At 36.4% G+C, this 15,101-nt stretch overlaps 1 protein-coding gene across 4 annotated transcripts in view; it reads right to left on the bottom strand.

The window, feature by feature from the left end:
* Positions 1-7,341: 7,341 nt before the first annotated feature.
* Positions 7,342-15,101, bottom strand: part of LOC126281459 (protein O-mannosyl-transferase Tmtc3) — a 100,133-nt gene continuing 92,373 nt past the window's right edge. For all 4 annotated transcript variants that reach the window (XM_049980448.1, XM_049980447.1, XM_049980449.1 and 1 more), the window contains one exon: positions 7,342-13,916. In XM_049980448.1, the coding sequence (XP_049836405.1) occupies positions 13,401-13,916 (516 nt within the window). In that variant the 3' untranslated portion in view covers positions 7,342-13,400. The remainder of the gene's footprint in view (positions 13,917-15,101) is intronic.

Genomic DNA, 15,101 nt, shown 5'->3' on the forward strand with positions numbered 1-15,101 from the left:
GGTTAATGGAAGTCCCTTAAATTGGTAATCATGGACGTTGGACAGAAAAATATAGGTACAAGGATGGCAACTGCAAACAAGTCGTGGGTGCCAGAGGAAATACTTCAATTGACTAATTAAATGATGAATATTCAGGAAAAGAAAGGGATATAGCAATACAATTGGAAAAGAAATCAGCAGGAAGTTCAAGGAAGCTGAAGAAAACTGGCTACAAGAAGAAATTAAAAAGACTATGGTTGTTGTGAGGACTTGTTCAACAAACAGAAAAATTAAAACAAGTTTTGGAGAAATCAACATTAAGAGTGCAGATGGACTTCTTTTTTTAAATGTAGATCAGAGAGTTCACTGAGGACCACTAGGATGGGGATAAATGCTCTGATAATGTCCTTAAGTAGGAAAGTGGTGTAGATTTACAGAACACAGATCAACCAGTATTAAAGTCAGACTGATAGAGTTTGGGGAGATTTGTGAGTAAACAACTCAGAAGGTGATGTCTTTAATTATGTTTGGCAGAAAATCACAGAGCGAAATACTGTATATTGGGATAAAAATAACTTATTGCTCCTTTCTTTATTGCAACCAAAGTTACATTTTAACCATAACAATGAAAACAAAAAACAAAGATATAATTTTATAATGTCACATAACATGGCTTTACACAGAAAGAACATAAATATCTGGTGCACTCATACCACAAAAACTGAAAATGAAGCCACTAAAGAAAACTCAATACAACAAGCGCACTGCTGTCAACACTCCCACTCTTGTTTTATTGAGTTTGTTTTAAGACCATTGACAGAGCTTTTCTGTTTGATATGAATTTGTCTCTAGTTAAAGGTTTTGGGAATAAGTCTGCCAGCTGTTTATTAGAATAAACATAATAGACTTCAATCTCATTATTTTCAATGTGTTCATGTATATAACGTCAATGCAACTGGCATATTTATGATGTTCTGTGCTTTTGATCAGGTGAACAGCACTTTGGTTGTCAACATGGAGTGTTGTTGTTTTGTCTAACTGAAAACCAAGTTCACTGAGAAAACTAACAACCAAACAAGGTGTTGATGACGGCCAGCTGTTTGGTGTCCTCATCAAGTGGTATCTGATGATAAGCCTCCGAAAGATTGATATTCGAAAAATATTGGTCTCCTGCCATGGCGGAGAACAATTCATCAGCACGAGGCAAAGGATAGGTGTCCACCACCAATTGGGAATTAATGGTGGCCTTGAAATCGCCACAAAGACGCAATTTTCCTGAGGGTTTCCTGACAATAACGAGGGGCGAAGCCCACTCACTAGAAGAATGACCCCGAGGGCTGTCAGCTGGTCTATCTCTTCTTTTACCTGAGTGTGGGGAGCCAAGGGGATCTGCCACGCGTGTAGAAAATGCGGGCGAGCCAACACCTTTAACGTTAAGTGAGCTTCAAAGTCTGAAACACGTAACAGGCCCTCCTCAAAGATATCCGGAAAGTCAGAGATCAAAGATTCCAATGATTGATAGGGAACGTCTTTGGAGACCAGCTGTACTGTGTCAGCAATAGAAAAACCGAAAGCTTGAAAGGCATCCAAGCCAAAGAGTTTAGCGGAGCTCGCATCACTGACAACAATAAAAGTAATAGGCCGAGTGACTGATTTGTAAGTCACGTCGGTAGTGAATTGACCCAGTAGAGGAATGAACTGTTTACCATAACCGTGTAAAATGGTGCCAACAGGGGTGACACAAGGTCAGAGTAAGTTTGTGCATTCAACAAAGAAACTGCCTCGCCCGTATCTACTTGCAGTTGTGATTGGCGTGACCAAACCGACACCTCGATAAAGAGTTTGTGCGTCAATGCGTCGGGAGCCTGGCCCGATAAAACTTCCTGAATGCCACTGTCCATGTCCTCTGTACCTGCTTCCTCTGATTCTTTTGCGGCTGAGCGGCAAACTTTAGCAATGTCTACTTTTTTATTACATTTGCGACAAACGGCCCAACGCTGGGGGCACTCTGACCGATCATGATGTATATAGCATAACACACAGGATGGTAACAGGGGCCAGCAGCTGGAACTCTGTTTATGTGCCATGTGGGAGTGCCTGTAATAGCCGGATTGTACCGCTCGCACGTCGTCCAACCCGGACGCAGGGGACGCAGCCGCGCCGCCCTGAACCACTGTGACATCGCACCACGCTTCTAACTGTTGACCTGCAGCGTAAGACACTTCATACGATTGAGCAATGGACAGAACTTCCTCAAGGGCCCATTGCCAGACCTCCCTATCAGGGGCCGAACAAACAATGACATCACGCACCATAACATGGCCATACGACTCTCGTGACTGCTCCGTGACAAAATGACACTTGCAAAGGAGCTCCATCTCCTGCTCAACCAAAACCTACACTAAATCCTCCATGCTGTGGATAACCTGCAAAACTGGAACAATGACACAACATGCAAAACAAGATGCCATCCTCGTCGCCAATTGTGTAGTAACACGGTTCATGTTTTCCGTCACACTTCACATAGCGTAGACCGGGAACTGTCTCCTAGGCATGCCCGATGTTAACTGACTGGGCACAGCCTGTGCTGCCTGAGTTGTTGTTGTTGTTGTTGTTCCACTGGCAGAGGTTGTGGCCGAATTATCGCGTGCACTCTGGTGGTCGGGACTCTACTTGCAGCAACTACCGTCTGTGACACGCTGTGCGATGTTGCACCTCCTGCAATCTTTCTGGTGGCTACTGCAGACCTGAACTGCAAACTTCCATTCTCTTGCCATCAAAAATAAGTTTCATTCTTCTTTTTGTAACTGCTCCCACTGAAAATAAATTTTTCTTTAGCTTAGGAATATATAATGCGGTTTCCAAAGTGCGAGATTGCCATTTGACCTCAAATAATGACAATACTTCAATTAATCCAAAGCCTTCTGCTTTGACAATCCAGTTGTCTTCAATTTGAACAAATGAGTCATTCGACTGAATTGGCTTGAATGTTTTGATGCCGTACTGTCAGCTAACCAAATGCTTTCGCAACCTGGAGCAAAAACATATGCATGTTCTGCACTCATAGCTTGGTGCTCAGATGTACCTGTTTTCTTATTAAATTTTGCTAAATGTTTTTTGCACTCAGATTAAAAGCATTCTTTTTTGTGACAGTAATAACATTCAACATCTTTTCAACTGATGATGTTAGAAGCACTGTTGTTACTGGTATTTGAACTGAACTTGTGTCTTTTGCCCACATTAACTCCTGTGAAGACTGTCGAGTTTTCATCACATTGTAAAAGTCTTTGTCCTTCTTTCAATAACCTTAAAGACAAATAACAAATGTTTGTTAATATTCTTCACACGAGGCCCAGGCAGTTGAAAAAGTTGCAACCTTTACTGGCAGACTTCCCAAGATTTTAGCCATTTTGTCAGCTTCTGTAACAGGTTCCCCAATATCAGCTAATGGTTGTGCAAGGACTCAACTTGACTGATATATTGTGCAATTGTGTCTGTTGCTGACATTGTGTAACCAAAAAATTTCTACTTCAGGGCCATTTTATTAACTGCGGATCGCTGTTCATGAATAGTCTTTAGTCTGGCCCACATTTCCACTGCATTTTTGCATGTCATAACAGATTGCAATCGGTCAAATTCCATCACAGTAGATAGAAGGAGCATCACCTTAGCATTTAAGTCATTCCAAACGGTTTGACTCTCACTAGCTTCATTTGACCTTGGTTTCCCCTCGACGATATCAAGCATTTTTTCAGAACAAAAAATAATTCGCAATTGATATTTCCACTGTTGGAAATTTTTACCATCGAATTTCTGGATACTGTAATTTTCAATTTATCTATCTTTGTGTAAGCTGAACGTAAGTCAAACTTATAATACTCAGTTCAAAACAAAAACGAAGGTTTTCCACAATAGACCAGCAAAATATGACGGTTCAAGAACTGGAGCACCACAGTTCATGTGAACAAAACTCTGATAAAAAGCAATGTATTCACAGAACAGAAACTAATACCATATGTATGCATTTGCCTAGGCCCTTAACCTGATGTCTTTAAATATGTTTGGCAGAAACAGAAAATGAGTGAAATACAATACATTGGAGTAAAAATTACTTATTGCTCCTTTCTTTATTGTAACCAAAGTTACACTTTAATGTTGAAAAAAAAGAAGGAGATATAATTTTATAATGTCACAGAACATGGCTGCACACAGAATGAAAATAAATATCTGGTGCACTCATACCACGAAAACTGAAAATGAAGCCACTGAGAAAACTCAATACAAGCTCACTGCTGGCAACAGAAGGGATAGATAACTTATCTGCAGAATTTATGAAATTATTAAGGCACTTGACAAACAAAACTATCTGAGTTAGAATGTAGTATTTATGATGCTGCAAAGACCTTAACAGAATCTTCAGCAGAGAAGGAAATGTTTGAAATGTGTGGATGAGGCAACCTATCCTCCCTGGGCATAATAAGAAAAGGACACTACTACCTTGTGGAGAACAGGTACCTTCAAACGCTAAGGGAGTAAACACTGAAAGAAAATCCTCTTCTGTGTTTGGCCAAGCAAGTCAGCAGCTGAGCAAATATATATTGCTTTCAAACCTAAACCAAGCCTCAGATGGAAGAATGAATTGAACATAACAGTTTGTAGTAATTGATGGAAAGTCAAGTAAAACAGAAGTGATTTCTGGTGTTCCCCAAGGTAGTGGTATAGACCCTTTGCTGTTTCTTATCTATATAAATGATTTGGGAGACAATCTGAGAAGCCATCTTAGGTTGTTTGCAGATGATGCTGTCATTTATAGACTAATAAAGTCACCAGAATATCAAAGCAAATTGCAAGATGATTTAGAAAAGATGTCTGAATGGTTTGGAAATTGGCAGTTGACCCTAAATAACAAAAACTGTGAGATCATCCACATGAGTGCTAAAAGGAATTCATTAAACTTCAGTTATAAGATAAATCAGCCTAATCTAAAAGCTGTAAATTCAACTAAATACCTAGGTATTACAATTACGAACAACTTAAATTGGAAGGAACATATAGAAAATGTTGTGGGCAGGGCTAACCAAAGACTGCGTTTTATTGGCAGGACACTTAGAAAATGTAACAGATCTACTAAGGAGACTGCCTACACTACACTTGTCTGCGCTTCTTTAGAAAACTGCTGTGCGGTGTGGGATCTTACCAGATAGAACTGATGGAGTACATTGAAAAAAATTCAAAGAAGGGCATATTATCATGAAATATGGGAGAAAGTGTCACAGAAATGATACAGGATTTGGGCCGGACATCATTAAAAGGAAGACATTTTTCATTGTGATGGAATCTTCTCATGAAATTCCAATCACCATCTTTCTCCTCCGAATGTGAAAATATTTTTTTGACACCGACCTACATAGGGAAAAATGATCAGCATGATAAAATAAGGGAAATCAGAGCTCATGCAGAAAGATATAGGTGTTCATTCTTTCTGTGCGTTATACAAGATTGGAATTATAGAGAATTGTGAAGGTGGTTTGATGAACCCTCTGACAGGCACTTAAATGTGATTTTCAGAGTATCCATGTAGATAAGACATGACAGTTGTTCTAGTACCACTTGAAGTAATGACAGGCAAACACTTGATGCTCATTGAAGCTACAAGAAGACACAAAACCCTCCCAAGAAGTAATGACTGAAAACTGGTACACTTATCCTCAATGTCTCCAACAAATGTGAAGAGCTTATAGATCTTATGGACATGCACAAGCTCAGGATATTGGGGTTGAGTGAGACAAAATGGAAATGCTGTGGGAAGAAATCACTGAGAAATGGATATGTGCTGTACTGGAGTGATAACAATAGTGAATCCACAGATAGGAGATGGCCTCCATAAAGATATAGACATACATCAAAAACATGAATGAAAGGATCATCCATATGAGACTCAAGGCTTGTAATACTTACTGGTTTGCAAGCATATGCACCTCAGACAGGGTGTACAATGGAGGGGAAAAATATTTTCTTTAATGAACTTGAAGAACAAATAACAGAGAAGAACACCATCATTATAGGTGATTTGAATGCTCAAGTTGATAAAGAAAGATTAGGATGAGAAAACAGCAACAGTCCTCATGATTATGGGATCACAAATCCGGAAGGAGAGAACCTAAAGTTTTTCTGTGTGTTAATGAACGTAACCATACAGCACAGATGGTATCAGAAGAGGGAAAGTCAAAAAATAATGAGATACAGATGGGACTATGATAAAATTCACCATCACTGATAGAAAAGCTGGTCAGTATGTTACAGATGTTAAAATCGTACCCAGTGACTGCCTAGATAGTGACCACTGGCTATTAATTGCTGACCTAAAAGATGTTCAAGTGAGAGGAAGAGAGAGAGAGAGAGAGAGAGAGAGAGAGAGAGAGAGAGAGAGAGAGAGAGAGAGAGAATGCCAAAGATTAAGACATGGTTGCTGAAGGAAGAGAAAAGGAACTATTAAGCACAAATAACAGTGAAATTACCAAAACTGAGACTCTCATTAAAGAAGCCAGGGACACCTGTGGGAAAAATGAGTGCCACATTGGTGGAATGATTGGGTGAAGACAGCAGCAAAAGATAAGAATACACTGAAAAGAGAATTATACCACATACTATTCTTACATAATTGCTTAACTTTTGTTACTATTAGGAATGCCTCACATCAAAAATCCTCCATCTTTGGCTGCAGCCCATCCTTCTCTCAATCCCTCCTTTATACAAATGCCTGGTCTTGTGGCAATATAATTAATAAATTCTTCTTTGGCTTCCACTGGGGTTTGAACCACTTGATGCAGCTGGAAGCCCGAGCAGATTTTATAATCCCTCCTTTAGTTTACCTGATCAATCCTTGCCCATCTTGACCCTGACAAATACACTGCCTCTTCCTCTCCACCCTTTTAAGCTATCCTAAACTATCCCTATTTCCTCCTTCAGAAAGGAAGTAACGATTTCAAAAGCTAGGATACATTTGTGCACTTCTATTGTGTTACCAGCAGTACTAAAAATTCAGCCTCCTGGAGGTAGGTACTGGACAGAATTCTCCTTCATATTTTTTTTTTATTTTTTTTTTTTTTATTACATGTATTTTCCTCTTCATGCGACTGACCTTGCTTGGCATTTCAGACAATTTTTGCTCAAATTTAATCAATATTTTGATTAAGTATCTAAAATTTACCCAACACAATAATGACTATTTTTAATAGTAAGCAGCTGTGATAAATGGCAATGTCTCCATTAACGGGTTAGTCATAAAGGGGAAATGCTAAACTGGGATATGATGTAGGACGTGTAACAGTATTAGTTCATGAATGCCTGAGAACTTCAAAATACATGTCCAGCATACAGTTTTATTTTTTTATTATAAATTACACAGTGATTTAAAGTATAACACAATTCTGGATTTTATTACAGCTGTCACAATTAGACAGTGCAGTCCACACTTCTCTGGATATATATCAATTTTATTTTATTTTATTTTTCTAAACTGGACAGTGGACATTCTCCATATACATTTATTTTCTTTATTTTGAAATCTCTTTTCACATTCTGTATATAATTATGATTCATTCCTGGAACAAGGATTGTCACAGCTGACATTACATGATGCTATAATTTTCAATAACATGCATGATGCATCCTATTGGATTGTACATTATAGTCTAATAAGTATTTTACTGATTGCCCTAACCATCATGGATTTTTCCTCTCCTTTTTGGGAGTTTTATATATTTTATCAATAACTGAAAATTTAAAAAGCAGACAAAAGAATTAAAATAAAGAGTTCTAACATAACTGACAACTCCAGTAGTAAAATGAAGACTTGTGACAAAATCCATGTTGCTATATGGACTAAGTATCTCTTTAAAATATGAGACCCAATAAATTCACCACATTAACATCACAGTGACCGAAAATATTCTGTGGTAAACTTAGGGTTCAGAATATGACAAATTTATCCACATAATAAATACCCATTTAAAATGAAACAAACAATGGTTTTTGACTTCAGAAAATCAACAAAACTCTTATAATCTGCCAATGTCCAATGGGACCATCTGTTCATGTATAAGATAAAATTTGTCTTCTATATTTTTGAAAATAGATCTCTGAGCAATCATATTAGCAGCTGTTTCAATAGGTTGCAGTTGGCAGAAAACATTTAATAAGGCAATTGGATAGAACATGATCAGCTTTCTTGTATCAAATTCACAATGCATAAAATGAGTTCTTACACAATCACAATATACTGAAGAACACTAACTGTTATGTTTCTCTTTCAAACATATTTCTGAATAATTTAAAGTGATATTTTCTCTATGGAGCAGGAAAGAATTCTCAGCATCTATTAAGGAAGCCCAGCCATGAGAAAAAGTCAAATCCCAACACAAGAATAACTGGAAGAATAAGAAAACTGATCAAAATTTTATATCCAACTGCTCTGATATAAAACTACAGTTACCATACAACACAGTGTACATATAATGAATACAAAACACATTTATCACACTGCCTCTATACTACTCTTTAAAGGTTAATCTATACGTCATTAAACCTCTCAACACCACTTAAATATTTCATTTTAGCTGCTATATTTAACATATATTTTTTATTAGCTTCCTGAACATTTAGCTCTCACAAACATATAAAAATATTTATCATATCTTACAAAAACTCATCTTTGCCTTAGAAATTTTTCATTTGTACAAGGCACCATATACACATTTATATATATATATAAATATTTATATTCTTTAAAAATCATCTGTGTGTGCTCTGGAATCACAAGACCTACCCTCTCAGTACAAAAGTTCATTCAATTCAAGTTTTATATGCCACTGCCTAAGAATCAGTGTTTAAACTGAGAGGTAAACTATCACGCATACTCTGATTAGTAAATACTGAAATCTTAACCACATAATTAAAAGATGACTGAGATCCAGAGATAAAGTAGGAGTACCAAAATATACCAATGAAACAAAGCAAACTGCAATTTAAAAACTAGAAATTGCACTTCATAGTTCAAAAAGTTCCCTGAATTCACAAAAAAATTTGCATCAAGATTTTCATTCAGATCATATATCACTTTTCAGTTATCACTTGCATAGATTCTGTTTACAAAATACCATGTTTGTCATGAAATCTGTAGATGAGACATTGTCCTGATGCAATAACTAGATGGCTAAGAGCACTGATAGACAAGAGGAACAAGTGTCTTACGTCACATGAAAGGAGGAAAAAAGATTAGGGCAAAAGATTGTTTGGTAATAGTAAGTTGTTCACATAACATTTGCTACTTTTCTCAATAGGTTCTTGAAAAATTAATAATTTCATTGTAACAACTCTCAATAATTTATTCAATCTCTGAGTGTCAAGGTTATCAGTCTAAATTTATACCCACCACTTACAAATATACTTTTGAGTTGCATTTGAAGACATAGTATGTGCATGACAACTACAAGAATGTTGACCATTTTTCTCTTCAGCACTCAGTTCCTTGGGTGAATTTATTTCATACTGTAGTAATTTGATAGAATTCCTACAGAATGCAGTATTTTAACAGAGAGGAAGGCTGGGAAAAATAGTTCTTATGAAAGGGGAAAAAAAGCAAAAAGTGTGGCAATATTTGACATATTATAGCAATGCATAATGTTTTAGACTTGTGACTCTTCAAACCTACAATGAATAACATAGTGGATTACTGACATAGTCAGACGTGTTTTCCAAATATTTATAAACATAAGTAGCAGTATGAATCAGCCTGAAGAAAGTACTCCTGGGAACATTTTGAACATTTTACAATATACAACAAAAGATTACATGTAATTGTGTACAGAAAATTGTGTGTGCATATTCTTTGATTTGCAGAATAATTCCACATACAGCCACAATTTATAGACTAATGGAAATTGAAAAATAGTTGTTTATATCAAAAAAAATTTACAATTCACATCAGCCTTCCAGTACATCTTGGCAGCTGAACTCATTTTTATATGCAGCAATTTTTCAAAATGACTATATCAACACTGTTGTAACTGTTGCAACAAACATAACAGGAACAACAGTGTGAATACCTGCCAGTACACTAGCTGCCTTAAACACACACACACACACACACACACACACACACACACACACACACACACACACACACACACCTATTCAGAGGAAATAGGAAGCATCTTTATTTGTCCATTGCCAACATTAAAAATAAATGTACTTTTTCCACTTCACTCTTAACTAAATATACTATTGCACAAGAAAAGCTTATTGTTAGAAGAAAAATAAGAAGCTGAATCACATTTCTAAAAATACTTTGAAACAGTACATTGAAATACTGAAAAGTTGTACAACACATATATCCAATAATACATTTCATAAAACACTAAAGCAATAGGAACTCATCTTACTGTGCACTAAAACTGTGATAATGTCAGTACTTGCCAGAAAACTAGTTCTCCATAAAAATAAATATGGAATTTCCCCAAAAACTTTGTTTACAGAACAAATATAATCTACACAGAATATAGTTGTAGAAAGCAAATCTCAATTAACTGCTTTGCTGGCACTAAGTTTCCACTTCAAGCATTAGAACATGAATATTATAAAATTAAAGCCAACAGAAAAAAATGAGTTTGGGAAAGAGGCCATACACTTTCATCCACATCAGTTTTACTCAGGGGTTATCTGAAGCACGGAAATAATTTATTACTGAAATGCAAAGGTAATTACCAAATGAATAAAATATAAAGAATGAATAAAAAGTGATGGTGTGTGGCAAAATGCACATCAGTATTAAAAATTTCAGACAGAGTATGCAAGATCTGATTGCCTTGACATTTTCTAATGGAAAGTGTCAGTTTATAGGTAAATCCACAAAAAATGTGGATAAACTAAAATAATGTTCCTACAAAACAATTTGTCCTTAACAGCACTGTGTTACAATGTATATTTTTTTTAATAATCCAGAAATGCACCTGTAGGACATGGCCACTGCTTAAAATCTTTTCTTTGCATGTACAAGCAATTATTATGTAAGTAGTCCTTACTTTCATATTTTTGTGTCAACATGGGGCTAAAACCTTTGTATGTTCAGGAATATAAGAGTTAGTTGACATCTGTGCAGCCCTATCTACCTATTAACAGAGTATTGTCTGACAGCCTCTCACATTCTGTTAATTTTTCCATCAGGTAACCTACTTTGATGACTGTCAGCCTGCCAGTTGTGTACAAATTTTAATAAGGTAATGTTTATATTGTTTGTTGTTCTTTTGTATAAAATGCAAATATCCTCTTCTAAAATTGATATAAGAAAGACAGAAGTATTTAAATAGTTCTTATTACAATCAGATGCTTCATCCTAGGCCCTTTAGTTGATATAGCATGATATGATATTCTGCTGTAAGACTGAATTTCTTTTCAGTCAATACAAACTAGCATAGCAATCAAATATATCATCCCACAACTGGTAATGATGCACATAACAACCTATCAGATGAGCAGACAGTTTTTCATCAACTGGTGGGCTTCCATCTATGAATTCTCCGTTTCTGATTGAGTTCCAATAAAACAATACAAATTATCCTCCAAAAACATGGAATGAAACTTTAACAAGAAGTAATTTTCAATAAAATGGGAGCCCTCACTAAAGGAAGCTACAGAGGATAAAAATGCTTTCACAGCACCCCAATTAGAAATAAGCCATGGAACTCTTCATTAGAATCCATGGAGAATAATGTGGCTGGTAGATGCACAACAGGCAGGGCAAGCATGGTGAGACTGGTAGTGGTAGGGGTTGCGGGCAGGTGATGTATGGGAAAAGCTGAGCACTGGAGGGGAAGTACTGTTCTAAACTGAAGTCTGTATTCACATTTTCTGTAAATATTAATTGGAGTCCCTCCATGCCCACACTTGCATGGTGACAATTCAAAAATATCTACTGTCACTCCTGATTTGGTTGGTATCTAGAAAGAATTCCACTGATAATGCAACAAAAGCCTTGATTTATTTTTGCCTGGCTTTTTTACCATGTGTAATTTTCAGAGAAGTATCATAAGTGGCAAATTTGCTGTAAAACCTACATTTCTCTTGTTACCACATTAATGTTTGCATTTTTCCCCAAAACGCAGTGGAGTTTACATATCACCTCGCTAACGTCTTGTGCAGATGTAACTGCAAGAGAATTCTGAAAACATGGTTTATTAAGTTAGGAAATGAGTAAAACTGAGGTTAATATCTTATGAAAAAACATATCCTCGGTATAAAAATAATTTGTGCCATGTCTTCTGTTATGTTGTTCCAAATCCAGCAACTTTTTTGTAACACCAGCTATTGACTACCCTTAAAATTATATTCTTTCCCTAGAAAGGTCTGTAGTTAATGGAATAACATGGCAGATAATAGAGTTTTGCATAATAACCATGTGGCAAAATACTCTCATCTTTGCTTGCTATCATATTCCAAATCTCTGTTCGATATCTCACACAATTTATGAAATACAAAGAATGTTGTGGCTATTTCTTTATGGCTTTATTGCTAACACATATGACTGCAAATCAATGAGCTACATCAGATCAGCTTTCGTGAGATTGATGACAGGGACCTTCAATCTACTGAAAAATTCAATATCTTAGCTGAATTTCATATCAACATATTATGTAATATGTACGAAACACAAAATTGTAGCGACCCCTGTTTTTCATTTTTTGAATTTTGTTCAGTATCTTACTTAAATGGAAATATAACAATAACTATGACCGTTAATGAAATGGTGCCACATTATCATGAAGCCGACATAAAAACCTACAAGTAATGCAATAACTAATTTTTTTTACCAAATAGTTTCTGTAAAATTGTTTGAGAAATACTGTTCGGCATGTGCCTTGATTCTATCTTCACAGCATGTTGGTGACTGGGCAAAAGCAGGTGTACACTCCACTTCTGAACAAATGAATGAACTCGTCCAGTACTTTTGATGAAAACTGGTCATTGCACGTCACAGCTATATCCTGAGCAGACTCTACTTACTATTTATTGTATGTTAAAAATTCATTGTGGAACATGACAATTTGGTTTGATAGAATGCTTTGCCAATTTCTCTACTGTCATCCATCCATCCATCCAAGAAAAAAAGAGGTTAATGGATGCAGATATAAATAAAGGGACAGGGACAGGCAGAAGGATGTGACTATTGGTTAGATGACAAAATATGTGTACATACATACTCTGTCTGAACTGAAACAAAATCATTTGATGCTACTACTGGATGTGCCAACACCACCCTTCCAGTCTTACATTGTTAGATGCACAAAAATAGTCCTTCACATAGAAACAAAAATCTATACAGTATTATTTTTGTGTCTGCAATAACTAAGGATCATTCCTATGTGCTAAGATGATGACAACCTATTCATTTCTGTGTTACGGCTCATTACTGTCTTCCTGCGTGTATCTTTCTTGGGGTACTCGACAAATGCTGGACTGAAGGACTCTGGAATACTATTCCTTCCATGATGTACATTCTTCTGACCTGTCTCGTGTACCCTTTGACTTGCAGCATTATCTGCTAATTTTGTCTCACTGCCTTCTGCTGATGCTGAGTCAATGCTTCTGTTTTCAATGGGCAACCTGCCTTCTGTAGAGACTGGATCTTCAAATGAAAAGCCATCATCACTGGCTGCTGCTGCTGCCAGTGCATCTGGATCTTGCCGGAGTTGTAGCTTATTAATACGTGACTGTACAATACCAAGATGGCGTAAAACATAATCCTCTTCAGGTGCAAGTCGATGGGCACGAAGCAGGCATGTTTCTGCCTTCAGGAGATTTCCACGCTCAACATACACAACACAAAGATTGTGCAGCCCTTGAACATTTTCTGGGTCTAGTTGCAGAATTCTTTTATAACACTGAAAATGAGAAAGAATGAAAATTATCACTGAACACAATAAACTGATACAACTCAAAAATATACAATGAAATTATGGAAAGATTAGGCTACTTTTAACCTAATTTCTTCACTATTTATATATTATGTGCAATACCAGCATCATTAGTAAAATTCTGACTCTAAGAATAACTGTTGCTTGTTGTTAGTCAATCAGAAATTGTAACACTATAGACACCATTCACTCTCAATGCTCTCAATGATTGGAAGTGACTCACATGAGAAGGTGGTTGGGGGTGAGGATAACACACATAGCATATTGGACAACCACACCAACTTATATAGTGGCACTCAACAATTGTTTTAACAACTATGTTTTCAGTGGCCAATGGCAAAAAGTAATACAGCAAAATGAAATCCAGTACCTCTTGCAGGCATTGTTTAGGGTTCTGAAGCAGAAGTTTCATTGATGTAAGCGCTACAGTGGGCATATGTAAGATATTAAGGAGATGGACATTAAAAATATGTCACTGGAGCACTTGCACAATCCGAGTGGTATGAGACCATATGTCAGGTGGCAAACAGTTATAAAACTACTGCATAAAATGTATTCTTTCCTTGTGAAAATTCTGAACACAGAAAATGATGATGAAATTTATAATGTTCTCCACATATGATACAACAAAGATTATCACATGACAACTGGATATGCAAGGGTATCCACATGAGTGATATACAAAAGCGGACTCCTAATACTGTTCTCTAATTATTACTGTGACAAGAAACCTGGAATGACATAAACAAAAAGATAATTTTAGCAGAATACAAGTTTAGAGATGCAGAGTCTTGTGAATGACAGGAAGAAGTTATAAACTCCTTCATTCTGAACATGTGATAACATGTCATGGATGAAGGTACTGGTATAACTGACCACAACAGAGCCTAAGTTCATGGCTTTCAAACTAACTACAATGCAGTGAAGAAATAAATTTAAAAAAGGAAGTGTTTACTTTAGAGCTTAAGTGAATTATGATACTTCATTGATAATGTTGGCAAGTTGAGTGCACATTCCCTCTATTGGCAAATATTGCTTTGATCTCAGTTCTCTTTACCAAATAAGGATACCTCACTAAAAAGCATAAAATATCACTTGTAAGTATAATTTTCAGATCTAAAATAGACTGCATTGTACCCAATGAAATATGCT

Source organism: Schistocerca gregaria, chromosome 7 (assembly GCF_023897955.1).
Source record: "Schistocerca gregaria isolate iqSchGreg1 chromosome 7, iqSchGreg1.2, whole genome shotgun sequence".
Taxonomy (NCBI): domain Eukaryota; kingdom Metazoa; phylum Arthropoda; class Insecta; order Orthoptera; family Acrididae; genus Schistocerca; species Schistocerca gregaria.